Here is a 20,618-nt window from a genome sequence, read left to right as displayed (position 1 = left end):
GAAAACAATTGCTACTAACGGTATGATATGTAAACCGGTCTGACCCTGCCGTTCCTACCCGGCCCTCAGCTCCGTCACAGATGCGATGCCGTGCGGGTCCCATCGGTACTGGCGTCCGCCGAGAGCGTCAGACAAAGACAGCCCTCTCGGAATCGAGACATTACTAACTACAGTCATCCCCCGCATATGCAACCCCAGGTTTTCCCCTGGCTTGTGGGGGCGGGTAGAGAACCCCGCACGGAATGTCGGGATGGTATGCAAGATGCCGCGACTAAGATTCCGAGCGGAACCTGGTGAATTCCGACCGCCGTGGATGTTGTGTGACGAAGCCAGCAGGCGACCGTTGCGTGGCCACGACATCCCCGATATCACAAGACGAGTTGTTATGCACCCCCGCCGGATATTTTGTCTCAATAAGGTCTAGCCTACCCGCCCCTTCACCGATAACGACAAGCAGGATGTGTCAGGATGTGAGGTTGGTCCATGCCGCCGTGCAGTTGCTTCCCCACGGGGAAGGGTCACTGTGCTTGTCAAATGTTGAAGATAATTGAAGATGACATGTTTAGACATGTCGTTGCAAGTGCCATCTTCGTGAAAACACGTTGCGATGTATTCTTAGCACTTGTCCAGTCGTATCCCCCTCCGTCCGACAGGCTCCCAGGTCTAGGCGCGTTGGCACTGATAACATGACTCTGCCTTCTGCTTGCTGATCATGTCTAGTCACGTTTCAATGTAAGCCTGAGCCACCAAATTGACAGTGTCCTTATCTCGGAACCCGGAAAACTCCCACATACGGACTTTGCTGGTGGCTATCGCTGTGCTGTATCTCATACCGGGGGCTTCGGGGCATCAGGGACGCTACCCCTATCGAGATTCTATGACCGTTGACCTGTCACAATTGAGGAATTATCAATAAAAGTTCCGCCACGTCGTATCGTACTGAAGCCGGGGTGCGGACGGCTGTTCCGGTGCAAGAGCTGCGTAGTTGCCAATAGGATCTTTACTGTTCAGCTTCTTGGCAAGCAAGATTATCAGGACCACCAATTTCTATTCTCATACAATTCAACATCACTCGACATAACCATCACAACAAGCTACAGCCCGCGAATATTGCCGCAGATGGATAAGGAATTCATTATGGACGTCAACGAGACGAAGACCGGCGACCCTTTGAGGCAGATTGATTCAGCCCCAGGTAACATCGTTTCCGATGAGGATCGCTTGGCTCAGCTGGGCCATGCCCAGGAACTGAAGAGGCAATTCTCACTTCCAACTCTTGGGGCACTCTGCCTCTGCCTTATGGCAACATGGGAAGCACTCTCTACAGTCATCGCTCAAGCCCTCCTAAGCGGCGGCGCGCCGTGCCTCTTCTATAACTAGTATGTTGTCTTTACTTGAGTCGTCAAACGTTCGCCAAAATAAGCTAACGGCGAGTCACAGTGTTCTTTCCTTCATCTGCTCTGTATGCATTGCAGCTTCCCTGGGCGAGATTGCGTCCATCTATCCAACAGCTGGCGGTACGTCCCATCCCATGTCTCACCAACTTAGGTCTTTGCAACTCTAATTAGACTAACCTTAAGGACAATACCACTGGGTTGCTGCGTTATGCCCTCCGAGAAGCCGATCCCTCGCCGCCTTCACGACCGGATGGATCTCCGTTGGGGGGCTGACCGTCTTTTGCGCATCGGCGGCCTTTGCAGCTGGACTGCAGACTCAAGCGTTGATTACTCTGAACGAAGACTCGTACATTCCTCAGCGATGGCAGGGTATGCTCTTTTACTGGGCGGTGCTTTTGTACTCAGCTGCCATGAATATCTGGGGTTCAAAGATGCTGCCGCATGCAAACATGATTTCAGGTGGGTGTTCACGATGTTTCTCAGCTTATCGAAGCTCAAAGTCCCCCTACATGTGTTGCTGCATATTTACTGACTTGACACTGAATCAAGGTATCATTCACGTTGTTGCTTTTGTTGGAATACTCATCGTTCTTGGAGTGATGGCACCCAAGAACACCCCCGCCTTCGTTTTCACCGACTTTGTCAACAGCAGTGGGTGGAGCAATGATGGCATTTCCTGGCTGGTCGGACTCATCAGTGCTGTATATCCCTTCCTCGGGTACGTTCTTTCCATTTGGATACACCAGAAGAAACCCCTCACTAATAAGCTTTAAACAGATATGATGCCGCCTGTCACATGGCTGAGGAGATACCCGACGCGCCTCGAAACGTCCCCATTGCCATGGTTGGCAGCGTGGCCGTCAATGGTCTGATGGGTCTCGTATATGTTACCGTCCTCCTCTTCTCGACAGGATCCCTCGAAACGCTCCTTACAACCCCAACGGGCTTCCCATTCATGCAGATCTATCTGGATGTGACCAAGTCTAGAGCGGGAGCTACAGTTATGTCGCTACTGCTGATTTCGATAGCCATCGCAGCAACGGTTGGCGGTATCACGTCGGCATCCCGAACTCTTTGGGCTTTCGCACGCGACAAGGCAGTGCCATTCGACAGCTACTTCAGCCATGTTCACAAGGGATTGCAAGTTCCTGTCAGGGCAGTGGCCGTTGTCACAGCCTTTCAGCTCATACTCGGGTTCCTTTACCTTGGTAATACCACTGCCTTCAACGCTGTTCTGTCCATGGCAATTATCGGGATCTATCTTTCGTATAGCATTCCAATTGCCTATATGCTCATTGTGGGACGAAAGAAATTGACGCGCAAGGAGTATGGGCCTTTCAAGTTGGGAGGCATCGTGGGCCCGGTTCTCAACGTCGTCAGTTTGATATGGATGACGGTCGTCATCATTTTCAGCACCTTTCCCTCTACACAGCCAGTAACGGCACAGAACATGAACTATTCTACTGTAGTCATGGCTGGTTGGTTGCTGTCTGGGCTCTGTTATTACTTTGTTCGCGGTTATGCGAAGTTCGAAGTACCAGTTGTCATTTCTGAGGTCGTGGAAGGGGTAAGGGATGACTGATTGGGTATGCATATGAGCATGGTTGAATATGTTTTGCACTTCAAGGGAAAGTTTCTTTTATTCAGTGTCGCAATTTGGAGAGATTCAAGCGTTCGCAGCGGTCACACATAGTAGAAATTGGAATCTGGGTTTCTTTGGCTGTGCAATCCGACTACAGGAAATCAGCATGCGTCATCCAGGTCACAAAGTGATTCTACAACATTGTAAAATCTCGCTGGCTTTGATATCTCTAGGTTTGAGATGTATCTTAATAGTTACACGTAGGTATGAGCTAACGGTACCGGATTCTTCGAGAGCTACGTGTATGGAAGAGTTAAGAAAACCACTTCACGTTCCTTGTCCTAAGACAAAATTGATACTATCATGTAGAATGTAGGACCGAAGGTGAATTTTGATGTTACCATTTATGTTTACATATGCGCATGAATGACTACAATCTGTGATGATAAGTTGTACGTGCTCAAACAAGAGAAAAGCCTCATTCCGGTCGCTTAAAGTGTCTGACCAATCCTTGCCAGCTATCCTCGCTATAGCCCTTCTGAACCTTTTGGCATGTTTCCAAACCCCATTCCGTAACTCCAATCATCAACGAACTCTCAAACATGAAGGCCATGCTACCTTCTCCAATCTTCTGCGGCTTCAGCTCAGCATTCGATGCCCTCTCAAAGGTACTGGCATCAGGGCCATGAGCTGACATGATGTTATGCAAGCTTGCCCCGGCAGGCCGGAAACCCCCACCAGTCTTTGCATCATAGTCACCACAGATCAGACCCATGAACTCAGACATGGTGTTCCGGTGGTACCATGGAGGACGAAACGTGTCTTCCTGCACAAGCCAACGGGGCGGGAAGATGACGAAGTCGGCAACCGCTGTTCCTGGATGATCCGATGGGCCGGTAAGGACTGTATAGATGGAGGGATCCGGGTGATCGAATGAGATGCTCCCAATGACTGAGAACCGGCCTAGATCGTACTTGAATGGGTAATACCTTCCGTGCCAAGCTACCACATCGAAAGGAGTGTGCTTCTGCTTCGCGATGAAAAAGGCGCTGTTGAACTTATTCACAATCGACCATTCGGTGTCGTCCTCGTCAAAGGCGGCAACGGGGACCTGGAAATCACGAGGATTCGCCAGGCAGTTTGATCCGATGGGTCCGAGCTCAGGCAAAACGAAATGACCTTGATAAAGCTCGAGGATGTAACCTCTCACGGGTCCTTCTGGTAGGTTGACTTGGTACTTGATCCCGCGAGGGATGACGACGATCTCATTCGGCCGAACCAGGATATTTCCAAGTTCTGTCTTGATATCCAGAACGCCGTGTTGCAGAACGATCAACATGTCGCCGTCAGACGAATACATGGCAGTCTTCGGGTCCATGCTCTTGCCGGCGGCGAAGATGAAGATGCCGAGGCCGGTCTTCATGGCAGGATCACCGGCACCGCCGACGGGTCTCAGACCGCTGATCCAGTCGGTCTCATTGCTGATGTCGAACGGGTCCCAACGTAGCTGGTTCGGGATTTGGTGGATCTGACCACCGGGTTTGGGCCCATTCTCCTGGAGAGGCTCGAAAGATGAATGAGATGCTGATGGGATGATGCGATAAAGCCATGTCTGCAAATTCTCATGGCGGGGTGCCGTGAAGGCTGTGCCTGAGAGTTTTTCTGCATACAGACCGTAAGGAGCCTTTTGGGGCGAGTTCGCTCCAATGGGCAGAGCACCCTTTATGGCTTCTGATCTAGGGCGTGGCTGTTAGCATCAGGTCATCTGCGTCAAGCACTAAAGAGAAAGACAGCAGTGATGATACAATAACTTACTCATGAAAAGACCCGAAGCCATTGAGATATTCGTATCTCTCCTTCGTGGAGAAGTCTGTTACAGGCATGATGGGGGTCTTCAGGGACAACAGCGTCAATTGAGGAGAACAAATGTCGAATTCCAACCTTCACGTTCAGTTTGTACACTTGAATAAGCTAACTGAAAGCTTTAGACAGATAAAACTGCGTGCGGGTCATCAATTAGGTATATAGCAGGGAAGTCTGCTGAGGCACAGGAACGTCTCAAGATTGGACGGCCGGCACCTGCGCCACCCGGCTCACGAGTAGGTATGATTACAGACTCCAAGTCACAATCCGTACCCGAAAACTATTGCCGAAACAGAAGGTTCGTATCATTGATTGATTACGGAACAACTCGACCTTCTCTTTCCTCTGCAGCAAGATGGATGTGTACCGGAGGTAATGGCTCGGCAGCTCGGAACCGCGGAACACATCAAATTCCGAGTCAACCAGCCCCAACACCGCCGTAGGGGTTTTCATCAATCTGGGCTTAGCAGTATGCCTGGGTGTGTCCAAACAGCCCTCTATTATTGTCCCAGTGATTGTCATTATGTAAAAGAGATTCAATAACAAATGAGACGTTAGTCTTGGATTTCACACCCAAAGACCGCGTTGAGACTTTGAGATACGTATTCCTGGGGCAGATTAGGATAGGTAGCAAACTACACTCCATAAACATGTTACCGTTGGATTCTTGTTTTCTATCCGATTCATGATAATTGTCCTTTTCTAGCCCAACTCTGCTGGAGGTTTCCCGGTTGTACGTATCTCACAGGCACGGAATACAGACTGATGGTCCGCCTAAGGGTGGTAATCAAGTGCAAAGATTGTGAACGTTCCGCAAATCCATGAAGCGATTGATATCAACTATTTACTTAGTGGTTGTGAGATTAGATGCATCGGCAGATCCTAACGACTTCGGGAGTTGGTGCTGTTCGAGGAACCGCCGACCTTGGCGCCGCCATTGGGCAGCTTAGCCCTGAACAACGAGAACGGGCGCTGCCGTCGATCTGTGCCCGGGTATATTTGAGGGCCAAAGCCAAGTTGGTTGTTTGTGAAGTAGATATAGCCATCCGTTGCGACAGAAAACTAAGATAAGTCAGCTACTACGGCTCCTAATAAGTTTGCTCGTCTCATTTCAGCTTACGGTGTCGGCCCAGTTGATACGAGGGTCTCGCAAAAAGACTTGATCAGTCCCATTCGCCGGGTTGAAGAAGTTCACCGCATTCTGCTCGAAGTTGCCGTGATAAATGAAGCCGTTGGTATCCGTCTCAAAGCCATCAGCAAGTCCTTTCTGGCTTGCAGTGACAACAGAGGCTTGTGCCCGTGCTTCAGATGTCGGTCCATTATCCAGCAAGCGCTGTGTCGGAATGCTGTAGAGATATCTGTTCCCAACCCCACCGAAATAGAGATCTTTGCCATCCGCCCCAAGTGCAATACCATCAACACCGAAAGTTACAAATGCGGCCGGGCTCCCCGGCTGATTGGCGTAAAGTGCTTGTCCCCAGATAAACGCGAGAAATTGGCGGTCACCCTGTACATATGGACTGCCGCCAAGGTGCCGCCAGGATTCTCCGCTGCCGAGATCAACGGTGATCAAGCCAGTGCGGCCCTCACTTGATGAATCCGTGATGTATGCGACTCCTTGTCCGCTGCTTGTCAAGCTTGGGCTGAGGTCGAAGCGTACGTCGTTGAGGTAGCTGACCGGATATGCCACAGTGTCAGGGAAGACAATGGTCTTGATCACTGAGTTGGTGTTGAGGTCAATGCCGATCAACTTAGGGCCACCAACACTGGCAGGGACCAGGACACCGTCAGCCGTGAGCACTCTTCCCGTGTCGAGGATCCATAGGCGATCTGCGCTGTCAATGACAACGCTCTGAACGCCAATCAGATAGTTTTCATAGTTTGCGCCTGTTGGAGGAACTGTGGTGAAGTTGATAGATCCACCGGGTGGGTTGTTGAAGTCTGCGCTAGGGTATGGCCTCTCTGTATTGTCGTCAAATAGCTCGGCGACGGTGTACTTGCCGTTGTTCCCGTTGTTGGTGTTGTTAGAGTCCAGGCCACCAGGGTAATTAGAAAACTTTCGACCAGTTGATGACACAGTGATGCCTGCGAAATCGAGTGAGCATCGATATGTTTGCACTGGTTTGTGGAAGACTACCTGTAGGCCACTGATCGTTGTAAAGATGCACCAGCTCCAAGGCCGGACCAGATTGGCCCGGGTCGACGATCAGTTGTTGTGAAAGGGCGCAAGTTGATTGAATGGCCGCATATGCTGCCAGTACCCTCATTGATGCTTTCATCATGATAGCTGTTCTGACGCGCCGCACTAAGATAAGTCGGTTACCCAGGCTGAATAGTAAACGGAGAGCTAGAGTCGTTCCTAAGGATCACCATAACTCATATTCGCGTTCACTCTTTTATCACTTCAACCATTAGTATTTTTCAATACAGGCAAGGTGCTGTGTTTTCACAGGCTCTCAGCTTGGCTGATCATGCACAATATCAACATGGTGACGTGATGGAACCTACCTGTAGGTAGGGGGAGGAATCGCTACCGCATCATGAGCTCATCATGCGGGCACCTGAATCGGCAAATATGGGGCAGAAGCTGGAATAACTGCGCTACGACAAGATGGAGTCAAGGAGAAATCACAACCTAGCACCTATTTTTCCGCAACCGTCAGCGCAACAGACACTGAAGCAGTCATTAATTTCCGTGGTGATCTTTTCTCTAGGTAGTAAGATGCCTATTCTGGCTAGGTTGCGCCCCACGATGTGCTCATTCAGCAGCTGCAGTAACATCGTCTATAATTCCTGACGTGTTCGTTTCCCGTATTGCATGTTCTTCGACGTTAAGCCAACGCAACCCAATAATCGAAAGCACGGCATCCGTAGCTTTCTTGGCTGTCGAACTTCAAGCGTATGATACTTTGTTGACTCATGTGAGCTATCAAGCTCCCTTTCCTATCCCATATGCGGGATTCAGCAAATGCCCGGTTACTCTTCGCCCGAATCGCGTTTCTCTCAACAAGATGCCAATCTTCCAGATTGATGTCGTTGGTGAAGATTCGCAGCGCAACATCGATCGAATAGCATGCATTCACATCCCTGAACCACATGTGATCGTCCATCAGAGGCACGAAAGAGCAAGTGCCGTCCATGAGAAATGCGAGAGCGGCTGTATTTTCGGTCTTCGTCATCAGACTTGTTCGCGAGCGCTGCCATTCAGCAGACGTTTTAGATGCAATTGGTAGATGATCCTGAGTTGTAGGCGTAGTTGAAGCCGTCCCGAATAAATCTTGGCCAGATATGCCGGTTGGGCAACATCTTGTCTCGATAAAATGATCGTGTATCTGGATCGTCCGTTTGTATTTCTCATCCTGAGCCTCACTCGCGATTTTCCTTTCTCGTAGCGACTTCACTTGGTCGTGACTAGTAGGGCAGTTCTCAGGCTTCGGCCAAGTCAAGACAGGGCGCACTGAGTAGTCCAGAGAAGACGACTCGCGTGCATGGAAATCGATGGAGACTTCGAGACACGTACGCGAAGAGCCGCTGGACTGATACTGGTCGACTCGAACCCGCCTGGTTGCGAATGACCTCGCGTCCCTGACTTTCTCGACGGTGCAGCGTAGACTTTCATCCGAGGAGGCGGCCTCGTGGAAGTGGCCAAGAACCGAGTACATATCTAATGAAGAATGTACTGTGTCGCATGCTGCACTCACAGCGACTGATAGGATGCATCCTCCGTAGGCCATTGACTTGGCGTATGTGATGGGGACTGGCAGTCTTTTCGAGACATATTCATGTTGGCCCGGTGTAAGTCGTTCGACGCTTACTTGCTCGGCAAGCGTTGGGATTTCGCTCTGCACACAAGACATTTGAGAGATTGAAATTATTTGGCACTGAAATTGTTGTTGTTGAAGTGATGAAAAAGATTTTTGAGCTTGTCCAGCTAGGTCCGGGAGGGGGTGACTAAATAAGGAAACAAACGTCGGCTGTTCCCAAGCCATCGGGTTCTAAATAAGAATAGGTTTGTGTCAAAACGAGATACTCAGTTCTATCCCGTCGGGTGCTGAGCGACGCAAAAAGATATTCTCCATAATGACGCCCATTTTTACCCCAAGCTCGCTGATTTTAATACTTCTAATTGGATTAAAAATATGGCCGTTGAAGTGCACTGGTCTACCCCTCATATACGTACTTAATGGCGTCGCTCAGCACCCGATGGGATAGCAAACACTATTCTATCTAAATTGAAGATTCCTGTGAGAGCGAACCGACCGAAGATTCTTGTCAGAGCGGACTGCTCCTACACGTAACCTTCCGTTGTGTCTTCTCGTCCGGTTGTGGCTATTTGCGTTCGTCACAGCGACACAGGGGCTAGAATTTGACCAGAACAATCCCCGAACCCCACCAACTCGCCGTCCTGCTCCCCAGCCCATCCTCGAATAGCCACCGTGTCGCCGTCTTCAAGAAACTTCCTTTCTTGTCCGCCGCTCAGCTTGATAGGTATCTTGCCACCTTGAGACTGCTCTAACAAGCTACCTTGCGTTCCTGGCTCTGATCCGGAGATAGTCCCTGACCCAAGGAGGTCTCCGGCACGTAAGTTGCATCCTGAGATGGAATGATGCGCTACCATTTGAGGCCAGGACCAAAGAAGGTTCTTAGCAGAAGTGCGAGTAAGTACTGTTTCTTCGTTTCCTGAAGCTAGAGTTGTAGTAAAGTCAGCTCTAAACCTTCATTGAGAATTATCATGCAAAGTACGAGATGAAGTATCACTTACCAGAAAGGGAAACCTCTAGTTTGATATCCAGGACATTCTCAGTCCGATCCTCGCGCAAATAGTTTTGCAGCTGGACATTGTTCTCCAGTCCCTTCGTTCTGAAGGGCTCAAGTGCGTCGGCGAGTACAACCCAAGGGCTGATGGTTGTGCCAAAGTTCTTGGCATTGAAAGGCCCAAGCGGAACATATTCCCACTGTTGGATATCTCTAGCGCTCCAATCATTCATCAATACATAGCCAAAGATGAATTCATCAGCATCTTTGACAGAAACTGGGTTCCCGAGGCCATTGGGTCGACATATGAACATGCCCATCTCAAGTTCAATGTCGAGCCGGGCACAGGGCCGGAAAACCGGCTCGGTGGCGCCCGGGGCTGGGAGAGCCTGGCCCCACGGTCTCCGGAGCGGGGTTCCGGAGACCACAACGGAACTGGCGCGGCCGTGATATGCGACGGGAAGGTGGTTGTAGTTCGGCTGCATCGCATTGGCAGCTCCGCGGAACAGAGTTCCTACATTGTGCGCGTGATTGCGTCCGGCAAAAAAGTCGGTGTAGTCTCCGATCGCGAATGGGAGATGCAAGGTTACTTCCGATACAGGCCGCAAAGCAGTCTTCTGCAATGCCTGGTTGTCCTTGAGAATATACGGATGAGGTGTGTTTTCCTGGAGAACCTCTTGCAAGTAAGACCGGACGATGCGGTGGATCGGCCGTCCAAGTTCTGCGAAGGAGTTGAGGGTAGGTTGCGAAAAGACCGTCAGGTGCTCTGGCGATACGCCTGATGCTTTGCGAAAGCCACCAGCCTTTGCGAATTCGTCAAGGTCGAGGACATGGTCTCCAATGGCAACGGCGGGGCGATGCAGCGGCTTGTCTTTGCTGGATATCACTCCGAATGGAATGTTATGGATTGAAAAGTGTGAACGGGAAGGAATGGAAAACCAGGACTTCATTTTGAAAGGTTGTGTAATAAAACGCGTAGCATGCATCAGTAACGAGCAGTCTCAATGAAATTTGAATGAAGTTGAAGCTGATCTAATGCTATATGCTGTATCAGAAGCCAGTCCTAGGTCACTCGGGTGTCCACGTAGGAAGGTGTAAGTGCGCCTAATTCCGAGAATCCGCAATTCGTTCCGAGGCGTCGGAACCGCACTTGTCCCCCTCTCGGCCCCTCTTCATGCTGATCAATGATTCAGGTTCTCGGCAGATAGAAACACAAGTATTACCGGTTATTTATTTTCAGGGGGAACAGGTACTGCTTTCACAAGTTCACCCTTTTCCATCTGAATCTCGACTCTCGGCTGACTAAAATCTCTATCCTCACCAATCGTCGCTGTCAGATACTTTATCGACTGAAAAGTACAACATGTCTGGAAACATCACAAGAATCACTTTGTTCAAGATTCCGGACGAGGGGGATCAGAAGAAAACCTTGTCATTTTATCAACAGATGCCCCAGAAGGCAGTTAAGGTCAGTGTTACTGCGAATTCACCTACAAGTCTTTTCTGAGATGTTCTGAAATAAGCATGCACTTACTAACGGCAAGCAGGATGGGAAACCCTATATTATTTCCGTCAAGGCTGGCTTGGCTGCCGCGGATCAAAGAGCACAAGGGTTCACAGTAGCAGCGGTGTCCGAGTTTGCTTCCGCCGAGGATATGGCTTACTACGACAATGAGTGTGCAGCACATGCGGAATTGAAGGCTTTCGCGAAAGGTGCTCATCAGGGTTTTGCAATGGTGTATTTCGGAGACCAATGAGGGGATATTCAGCTTCCAATTCATCATCAATCCAAAGAGAGCCGTTCATCATTGTGTCATGAAGACCTAGACGTTACGTGGTCTCTCGCCAAGTCAGTCACATGAAAATCAAAAACCTTCCAAATCCTCTACATCAGATTTTGCGGCTTCAAAACGACCCGATAAGAATGCCAGGTGAAACCATAGACAACATCAACAGCGCGAAATGCTACGATCTCATTTCACGTCCTGCCTCACACTTTGAGGCGAAAGTATATGCATTCTGCTAGGCTCTTTTCATCTTTTACTCTATGGAGGATATTGATTTAATTCTCATCGATATTGGAAGAAGACGAGGCATTCATCAAAGACTTCAAGTCACTCATTTGACAGGGATAAGCACGTTTGAGGACTCAAGCATGCCCAGCCTTTCAATCTGTTCTATTATCCTGTTTCTCACTTATCGAGCAGGCCACTGATCTGGCAATCAGCTGACCAACTCACACTTCTGTAGACTATAACGAAAGTATCATAACCTTTCATGTTCCTAAAGGGCACGCCCGGCCAAGGTGCCCGAATTTCAAGCAATTGGGCACTTACTTAGCCTCAGCAGCAAGCCTCTTCGCCTTTTCCTTCGAATTGTGTAGCTTCTGAGACACGCTCTCTCCGTCCTCAAGCTCGTAGGGCACTACGGCATTCGCCTCAAACCACTTCTTCTCCGCCTTGCTGCCCCAGGGAGGCGGGATAACCCCGTTGATCCTCCATAACTCTCTCTCCGTCTCGTCGACGTGATACTCATAGTCGTAACCTTTGTCCGCGATGTGCGGCTTCATGAGTTTCTCGAGAGCATCGCAAGTGGCTCGATAGTTGTCGACATCGTTTTCGAGATGAACGGCGATGTGGTCCATACTCAGTCTGACGAACGGCTTTTCCGGGATCTCGTTGCCTTTCCACATCGATCCGGCCGACATGGGAAGGAAGTTGACGATGACGTAGAAGGCGGGCAAGCCAATGGACGTGTACATCGCGGTGATGTCCTTGACGAACGCCCGCCTGGACTCGACGTCGACAAAGGTGTCGGGGGTGTGGTAAACGAGCCAGAGAGGCATGATGGATGGTTTTTTCTGAGGAATAGGCTGTGTCTGAATTGGAGGTGTTGCTTGTTCTTCCGAATGCTAACATCTTCTTAACCTACCTAGTTCAGGACGACTTATTTATAAGAGGACAATCGGGAACGAAGACAAATATCCCGACCCTTTACGCTCAACCTCGGAGAAAATAAAGACGGGAGTAGCCGTGTGATTCTCAATACTCGTCACTCTTATAAAATCAGTCCGAATTGTGAAGTGCTTGGTGTTGTGTCGCGCCAAATTAATGATCACTAATCCCGTCATAATCGCACCCACACCATGCTCGGCCATGGTCTTCGAGGAAACCCTGGTCTCAAATAGACTCCGAGCTGCGCTGCCCGCTTTCTAATCCATAAATCAGACTACCTATTGCGTAAGCTAAGTACATTTGCAGGCTTCAGAATAGTAATTCGTCGTCAGGAAAGTATTCACCGAGGTCTATCGTCCTTGGTATAAAGCGTGTCGAGTCCCCAGTGCCAACTTGTGAAGGTGGTTTATCAGTACACCTTTTGCTCGACATAACTTCTCCTCAGTACAAACCTTAAAATCATCTCGAGCAACATGTCTAGCTCACTCATTTTCATCACTGGCGCGACGGGCTTCATCGGCGGTCATGTCGTGGCCGCTACCTTGAAAGCAGGCCACCGAGTGCGACTCAGTGTCCGTCGCGAAGAGCAGATCCAAAAGTTGAAGACAATTTTTGCTGCTCACGCAAGCCAATTGGACTTCATCGTTATTCCCGACTTCCGGACGGCAGAAGCCTTCGTTGATGCAGTCATTGGCGTGGACTACATCATCCATGTGGCTTCCCCCATGGTGGGGAAGGGCGTCGACTTCAAGAAGGACTACATTGCCCCCGCTGTCCAGGGAACGCTCTCTGTCTTGGACGCCGTGAAGACTTCCCCTACCATCAAGCGAGTAGAGATCATGTCCTCGCTGTTTGCCTTGGCACCTATCGGAGCTCTATCAGGGCAGCAGACTGCCCCTCTCGTCCTTAAAGGTAATGTAGACCGGCTCATCTTGCTTTGATGTGGTTCTCTTACTAACCAGCTTTCAGAACACTCCGAGAACAAGCTTCACGTCGACCCAGACATGGCTGTCCCCGAGGGCGTTCCAGGCCACGGCCTCATGTACCAGGGGTCCAAGATCCTTGCGCACCAAGCTACCGCCGACTGGGTCGCCAAGAACAAGCCATCCTTCCCGGTTCTGACCTTCCACCCAAGCTTCGTCACGGGGCCCAGCCTCTCCCAAACGAAGCCGGAAGAAATCGACAGCATCAACCACTTGGTCTTGGAGACGATCCGGACGGGCGCCGTCACCATCCCACCCGTCTTCGTAGACGTGAGAGACGTCGCACACGCCATGGCGGAGGCCCTCTCGGCGCCGGTTCCGGCCTTCCAGGAATTCATTCTCTCTGGGCATGCGACTACTTGGAGCGAGGTTGCCGAGTTGGCACAAAAACTTTATCCCACTGCCGGCTTCAAGCTCAAGGCCCCTGTGCAGGAGCCCCCCGCCGTCACGGCGGTGACTAAGGCTGCTGATGAGATTCTTGGGATGAAATGGAAGTCTCTGGAGGAGGTTATTCGCGGTGTTGTGGATGTTCAGCTTGCTTTGGCTGCATGAAGCAGGTTTTTCAGGAAACATGGACATCGTGTCGTCAAATTCATCGTTGCGTGGCGGACGTTTGAAGGCCTAGTTGGAAAGTTTTGATGACACGCTTTGGACCCAGTAGGTTTCGAAATGGATATCTCGTGCTTCAAGAAAAAAACCCTCTTTCCTTCTGTCAGGTTGATCTAGTACATGCCCAAGGTGTAAGGCGTAAAGTGCGAATTCTAGGGCGTACTTGACCCAAAGTATAATCATGGTCCTCACCAATAGCATGTTCACTCATTGAATCTATAGAACTTGACACAAATTGTCTCGACTGGTGAGTTTGGGCTGTTCATCTTCCTTTCACCAAAATATTTGTCCGAAGAAGATAATGAGTGCATAGGACGACCCAGACGAGAGAGCGTGCAAGCACATCAGTCTAGGACCCAGCACGACAACATAGTAAGACTTTTGAATGATTTGAGGATCGACGCTTTGGTTCACCTATTAAATCTAAAATCAATATAGAGCTTGTGGCTTTAATATCAGCATATTTGATCCGGAGCACTCCTCATCCCCACAGAGTGAGTGTCATGCGTATTCACGCATGTTCTTCGCGGGCAGCAATTTAGGAGAGCACCTCCCCACACATATCGCACACAATCTACGTAGTAGTTCTGTTGTAAGGGCTGTGTCAGCAGGCTGGATGATGCCATCGATGCATAAGATAGGCTGGAAATGATCATAGCCTGCTTCTTGGTGTCACCACCCCTCAACCGCAGCTGACGGTCAGCTCTGTCAGCCACGTCCAATGGATCAATGGCGAAATCCCCCGTAGAAGGAAACCAAGGGGTGTGCAGACTTTCGTTCAATTGGTTCCTGATATATTTATTGACCATGATCCTACCATCCTTCAAGTATTGCAATGACTTTTCGGCAAATCAATTTTCTTGAACTACCAAGGCTGCTGGAGAGGGTCTACCTGCAGCTAACCGGTCAGAGAACATCTACATGCATGCAAGTGAATTCGGCTACCTGTTCGCATACGCGCGAGAAGATCAGGAATTGGGACTTGCCACACCAGTCCAAGCCGTTCATATTTATTAGGGCGTTCCTTCGACGCCGAAAAGCACCAAAAAACTTTCACCCAAGCTTTCACCCAAGCACCGTTAAGTACACCAAAATCTACCACGCCAAAACTTCCTAAAATTCTTCGACAATTAACAGCATCACGTCTGTTTGCCTAAGAGCCGGAGTGATCTGGGATTACAGTTGCAATGGCCAGAGGAATTCAGACCAAAACGCCGGCTGATGCCATCGATGAGGCTGCCGATCTGGGCAAGAGTCGCAAGACTTACTTTTCCTTTGGTGACGAAGGAACAACTGCGACTGTCGGTGCCTCTGGGCGGCTACTCAGAATAAGTCGGCACTTTCCCGGCAGTAGAACCGGCTTTTGTGTTGACGACCCCGGAATGCCCGCACCCTACCGTGTCGACGACCGTCTCAAAGCGCTTCTCGATATGGCCAATAATCCGTCCGATAAGGAAGGAATCGGCTTATCACTAGACCTCCTGCATAACGGGCAGGAGTTTGATACAGAAACCAGCATTATCAACGACCGATGGCCAACCTTTCGACGAACAACGCAGAATGGCTTCGAGTTCCAGCTACAATATGTAGCATTTCATGGAACTGTCTTCCAGAAATTTGAACTCAAAGGCGATTCAAGTGGCAATGAAGTGTCGGATTGTGAATCATCACCCGTTTTGTCTATAAGGTCCGATGTGCTCATCCGGAATCTTGACTTCGTCGACAACGAAAACAACTTCAACAACGGATCAGCAGACGATGAGTCTTACATAGATGGAATGCGAGGAGACAACTGCATCGTTCGAGAACACCATGACGGTGCTAAGAAGACTATCCTTTGGATCCATCTGTTGGATCAGGAGGAAAGTCAAGAAAAGCATGGATCGTTGTCCTTCGTGCAGTCAGAAGAGAAACATGTCTGGAAAATTGAACGCAGGACGGCATCTTCAACGAGCGGGTCAGATGGTGTTTGCAGACGTGGAATCACCGAGTTCATTCTTGCGTATACACTCGAACATGCCCCTGTCCCCGGGGATGACGTTGTTGCTTCAACTCCTGCCAAGGTTTTGGAGACGATAAAATCGCTGCTCAAACCACGGCCTCAAAGCCACAGCTTCACCAAGTCCGAATATTCGTTCAGCTTCTTTCTAAGGCGGAATTTGGAGCATATCCTATCCGTCTGCAGCGTTCCAGTCCCGATGGCCGGAGATGAAGAGTCCCCAGCCATCGCTTTTACATGTGGCGATGTCGATGGCCACAGAGTGGCCACCGCAGCTAGTTTGTGAGTGAAAGTATGATTTAAAGGTGGAAAGGTCTGCTGACGAAGATACAAACATAGCTACGCATCTCAGATACTGTTGCAAGCGTTAAAGGACCTCAACTCCGCGCATGCTAAACCGCCGGCCACCTGCACGGATTGCCACAAGCCTACTCCCCACCGACCTTACGTCTGCGAAACGAAGAAACGCATCGAACGGGCACTCGAGGGTCACATGATGTGGCTTTTATTGAAGAGCAAAGTCTCCGGCGATTTATTCTGCCCTCATTCATGGGTGAACGGCGAAACCATTGCCGGCTGGGAAGACAACCAATGGCTTGCTCCAAAGGCTCTCACTGATGTTCCTTTTCAAATCATCAAGGTGGCTGAGATTTGCAAATCAGCTCAAGACTTGGGGCGTTTCTCGGAATTGAAAGAGAGCCTCAAACATGCTACTCTGGCTTGGATCCAGGATCTCGGACAAGTCAACAAGCTGGGAATGTACGCTTTCCCTCGCTACGACGACCCTGAGTACCATCACCTCCGAACCATCCGTCATCTTCGCCATTACTACCCAGATATATTTCGGGGAGATCGCTACTACGGAGAATCAAAGCAGGACTTCTATCTTGGTGATCATGCCGTGATTTGGCAAGCAATCAGCGCAGTAGAGAACTTGTTAGTAGCCCAAGGACTACGAGATTCCAAGGGCATGCTGTACTCTTCGACACATATGCGGCTCAAAATCTTGAAGAGATTCACCACGGACGTCCCGTTCTCCCAAAGGCAGATGATAGCGGTGTCACGAAGTCCTCTCCACAATAGGTTCTTCTTTCGATCGAAGGACACCGTACTTTTTAGGGCTATGGAACAGGGATTCTTCGCTCGACCAGGATGTAATCCAGACTACAGCACGACGGACTTTCGGCACATGGTTGAAGTGTGGGATCGCACAATCGATAGCCAGGTCAGCCACGACGAAAGCGATGACTTGGACTGGGATGACCCGAGAATATTCGCCCTCTCTATTATCATGGCTTACTACAATAAGCCCATAAATCTTCGGCCGCCGGAGGAAATACGGGAACACGCTATTTGCGTTCTGCTCGAGACCTCTTCGGCTAACGGTCTCTTTCCTGGGAAGTTGAGAACGGATGGTGACCGGTATGGGCCGAAACTTTACGACAGCGAGCTCCAGAGAGATACCTACTGGGGAACGACATTTGAGATACCTTATGTTCTTTGGAAGTATGGTCTTGGAGCTGAACTCAACTCGGAAGACCGGAGCAAACCAAGTTCTAGCCGATGGAATACCAAAGATGAGACATCAACTACAAGCAAGCTACTTTCTGGGCCGGGAGATGCATCCGGAAAGCATCCAGCGTCGATAGGACCTCAGTTAACGCCGGGACAATTGACGAAGCACAGTTTACCTCCGAATAATACGTCTGGCTCGCATAACGTTGTGGAAATGCAGGATGAGTGGCTTTACAAAACACCTGCCTTTTTTCAATGTACAGACATACAAACCGATCTTGCCAAGGCGAGAAAAGCGAGGTATTTGATTCCAGGGGGCATCGTGCGCGAAGGCACGGAATTTCGAGAACACCAGCAATCCCTTCAACAGAATCAGGTCCAAGCCGATAACGGATCGCAAATGTCCAACGAAAACCAAGATGATGATGATGGCGAAGAGTTCGCAGAATCCGAAGAGGAGGACCAGAAACGATTCTTCGCGCTTTTGGTAGACGTCCAAAAATCCCAGCCACTGAAGAACAACAAGGGAGATAACGTAAACCACGTCACACTCAACGAAATGACGTATAAAGCTATCAAACAGAAAATGGCCAGGGAAAGAACTGTTGAGGATGCAAAAAAGAGATTCTGGGCATTCTTCTCAGCTCGTCCATTTAACAACAATGTTTGTCTGGGAACTGTTTCAAATGCCGAGAAGAGAGAAAAGATGGAGTTGAAGATCTTTCTTCAAAGGCATGGGAACCAGGATAAGTATTTCATGGACGAAACAACGGCTGCATTCAACATGTGGACAACAGAATTACATCTGTCATGCTACAGTGTTGCAGACCGACAGGTTAAAGAGATAGACCTGATGCCATCAAGTTTGAGCATGTTAAAAACACCACTTCTGCCGGCAGTGGGGAAAGGTGGGAAGCGACAACCACTGACCAGAGTGGTGATGAGCTTTCGATTTGAGGGAGACTTTTTCGACCGCTATTGGACATGTCGCTACTTGGAAGCGAACGAAGGGAAAGGACGGCCAGCTCCGGGTCCCTTGCTGGAAAAGTTCAGGAAGGAAAGCCGCATCCCGATCGAGGGCGAGGTTCTGGTCGATGAGCTGTATGGACCTACCCAGAGATACAACCTGGAGAGTGGGATGCGCTGGGTGGACATGGGCAACCCGGGAGTCAAAGCATGGCAACAACGTCGGGTTTTGGAACTCATGCTGTTCGGCGGAATGGTAGGGGAAATCATCGATGGGGCAGACCGTGTTCTCGCGGAAGTCTATTCGAGACTCGGCGATCGGCAAAAAACAAAGAGCCGGGTGAAACATACTTCAGTCATTTTGGGGAAGATGTCGAGGATACAGATCGAGCAAATCCAAGATGCGCTCCAGACAGTGGAGGCAGATCTGAACGAGAATATCGCAGAAATCGACTTGTGGCAGAATCGAGAAGCAGATCGCCAGACAGAGCAGCCGCGATGGACCCTTCACGATGAGATTCGTTACCGGGCTATCATACAGAAGCTGCAGAACCTAAACAATCGGCAGGTTGAAACAGTACGACGAAATCGCATCAAGATCACCAACATTAAAGAAAAGCTCACGAAGCATTTGGACGACCGGCGATCTGAGGATATTCGGCGTTTTACCTACGTCACACTCGTTTTCTTGCCTTTGGGTTTTGCCGCTGGCATTTTTAGCATGAGCGAAGCACCCGAGCGCCAGGTTGTGCAGGGCATGGTGCTTGCAGCAGCAGGAGCCTTCCTGGCTACTTTGTTGTTTTTGTACATTGCAAAGATGCTGGACTCTGCTGGCCTTCTGACCACGCCTCAGTTTGTGATGAATGTACCATTGTTCTTCGAATCGGTTCTGCGATTCGGATTTGAGCTGCTCTTCAGATCGATTCTGCGATTCGGATTTGCGTTGGGAGAGTGGATGATATACTTGGCGGTACGACATAGAGACAAATCTGGGAGGGATGAAAGCGAGGCGGGAGGGTTCGCATAGACTGGAGTTAGGAGTATATTACAATAGAGAAAGAGGGTTTCATGCAGCATTTGAGAGAAACATGCGACTATTCGTTTCGTGAATAGCAATCATGACCACCATGAACGTTACTAGGTGGTGAAAGAAGCCTGTTGCTGCTCTGGGCTAAATATCCACCCACAACCATAGCGAGCTCGTCGTAGCCAAATATCACTTGAAGAGACGTGATCTTTCGGATGAGTTTGTATCATATGTATCAGAATAAGTGAGGACATCGCGAGCTATGAGGGGGAAAAAAAAGAAAAAACAAAACCTCATGACATATAACTCCTTAAGAATGACTTTCCTCACGACGCGATGTAACTGCAATACCCAGCACTCGACACAATGAGAGTTTATAAGCCTATGAGTATATACAAGCCCTCCCAGGTATATCATATGTATCATCTGTTCATGTTTACATATATATGTGATGCTTTCTATTATGAAACCTCAACTTTGTTGTTTTTAACATAAAGTAAATATGCGGATATTGTCACTACTTGATTTGAAATTTCGCCGTAGACTCAAACGGCGGGCGATATTCACAAATCAGCCACGCGGATACAGTCATAATCGTATGAAGTAAAGGCTTATTTTCCACGTAACCCACTTTCAAGACAGTCGAGATAGAATTGTTCCCGCCTTTATTGCTGCGTACGCTGTGCTCTCGGTTTAGGGGAATCGAACGGTGACCCCCTCAGGCGTCGTCCAAGTGATCAAGTGTCGATATTTTCACTCAATTGTAGATCAAACATATGTCTGCACAGTGTGGTCGATGTATGCTCTCAGACCTTAAAGGTATGTCTGACTCTTTCCACGACGATGATGGTACTAATGGTACTTAACCTCGTGCTCGTTTCAGGTAAGACGAACTTACTCCGCCATCGACGGCGGGCCCAAGCCATTTAAAGAGAATGTTAACCTATGATTGAAAGGCTTCATTGAGG

At 49.5% G+C, this 20,618-nt stretch overlaps 5 protein-coding genes across 5 annotated transcripts; 3 read left to right on the top strand and 2 right to left on the bottom strand.

The window, feature by feature from the left end:
- Positions 1 to 1,119: 1,119 nt before the first annotated feature.
- CkaCkLH20_07854 (amino acid transporter) lies at positions 1,120 to 2,979 on the top strand (the record flags this gene model as incomplete). Its single annotated transcript, XM_038890570.1, has 5 exons — positions 1,120 to 1,379; positions 1,441 to 1,517; positions 1,581 to 1,856; positions 1,947 to 2,115; positions 2,175 to 2,979. The coding sequence occupies 5 exons, from the start codon at positions 1,120 to 1,122 to the stop codon at positions 2,977 to 2,979; spliced, it is 1,587 nt and encodes a 528-aa protein (XP_038744178.1).
- A 478-nt stretch (positions 2,980 to 3,457) lies between these two features.
- On the bottom strand, positions 3,458 to 4,862 carry CkaCkLH20_07853 (homogentisate 1, 2-dioxygenase; the record flags this gene model as incomplete). Its single annotated transcript, XM_038890569.1, has 2 exons — positions 3,458 to 4,715; positions 4,795 to 4,862. The coding sequence occupies 2 exons, from the start codon at positions 4,860 to 4,862 to the stop codon at positions 3,458 to 3,460; spliced, it is 1,326 nt and encodes a 441-aa protein (XP_038744177.1).
- Positions 4,863 to 5,724: 862 nt separating this feature from the next.
- CkaCkLH20_07852 (major royal jelly protein) lies at positions 5,725 to 12,442 on the bottom strand (the record flags this gene model as incomplete). The annotated part of the gene is made up of 4 exons (XM_038890568.1): positions 5,725 to 5,904; positions 5,963 to 6,927; positions 9,605 to 10,473; positions 11,934 to 12,442. 4 exons carry the CDS (start codon positions 12,440 to 12,442, stop codon positions 5,725 to 5,727), a joined length of 2,523 nt encoding a protein of 840 aa, XP_038744176.1.
- Positions 12,443 to 13,024: 582 nt separating this feature from the next.
- On the top strand, positions 13,025 to 14,086 carry CkaCkLH20_07851 (nad dependent epimerase dehydratase family protein; the record flags this gene model as incomplete). Its single annotated transcript, XM_038890567.1, has 2 exons — positions 13,025 to 13,463; positions 13,521 to 14,086. 2 exons carry the CDS (start codon positions 13,025 to 13,027, stop codon positions 14,084 to 14,086), a joined length of 1,005 nt encoding a protein of 334 aa, XP_038744175.1.
- A 1,244-nt stretch (positions 14,087 to 15,330) lies between these two features.
- CkaCkLH20_07850 (uncharacterized protein) lies at positions 15,331 to 19,650 on the top strand (the record flags this gene model as incomplete). The annotated part of the gene is made up of 3 exons (XM_038890566.1): positions 15,331 to 16,424; positions 16,482 to 17,564; positions 18,711 to 19,650. 3 exons carry the CDS (start codon positions 15,331 to 15,333, stop codon positions 19,648 to 19,650), a joined length of 3,117 nt encoding a protein of 1,038 aa, XP_038744174.1.
- Between the last annotated feature and the right edge of the window lie 968 nt (positions 19,651 to 20,618).

The sequence above is a fragment of the Colletotrichum karsti genome (genome assembly GCF_011947395.1).
Source record: "Colletotrichum karsti strain CkLH20 chromosome Unknown Scaffold25, whole genome shotgun sequence".
Classification (NCBI taxonomy): Eukaryota; Fungi; Ascomycota; class Sordariomycetes; order Glomerellales; family Glomerellaceae; genus Colletotrichum; species Colletotrichum karsti.
Note: the sequence above shows the minus strand (reverse complement) of the source record. Positions and strands in the feature narration are given on the sequence as shown.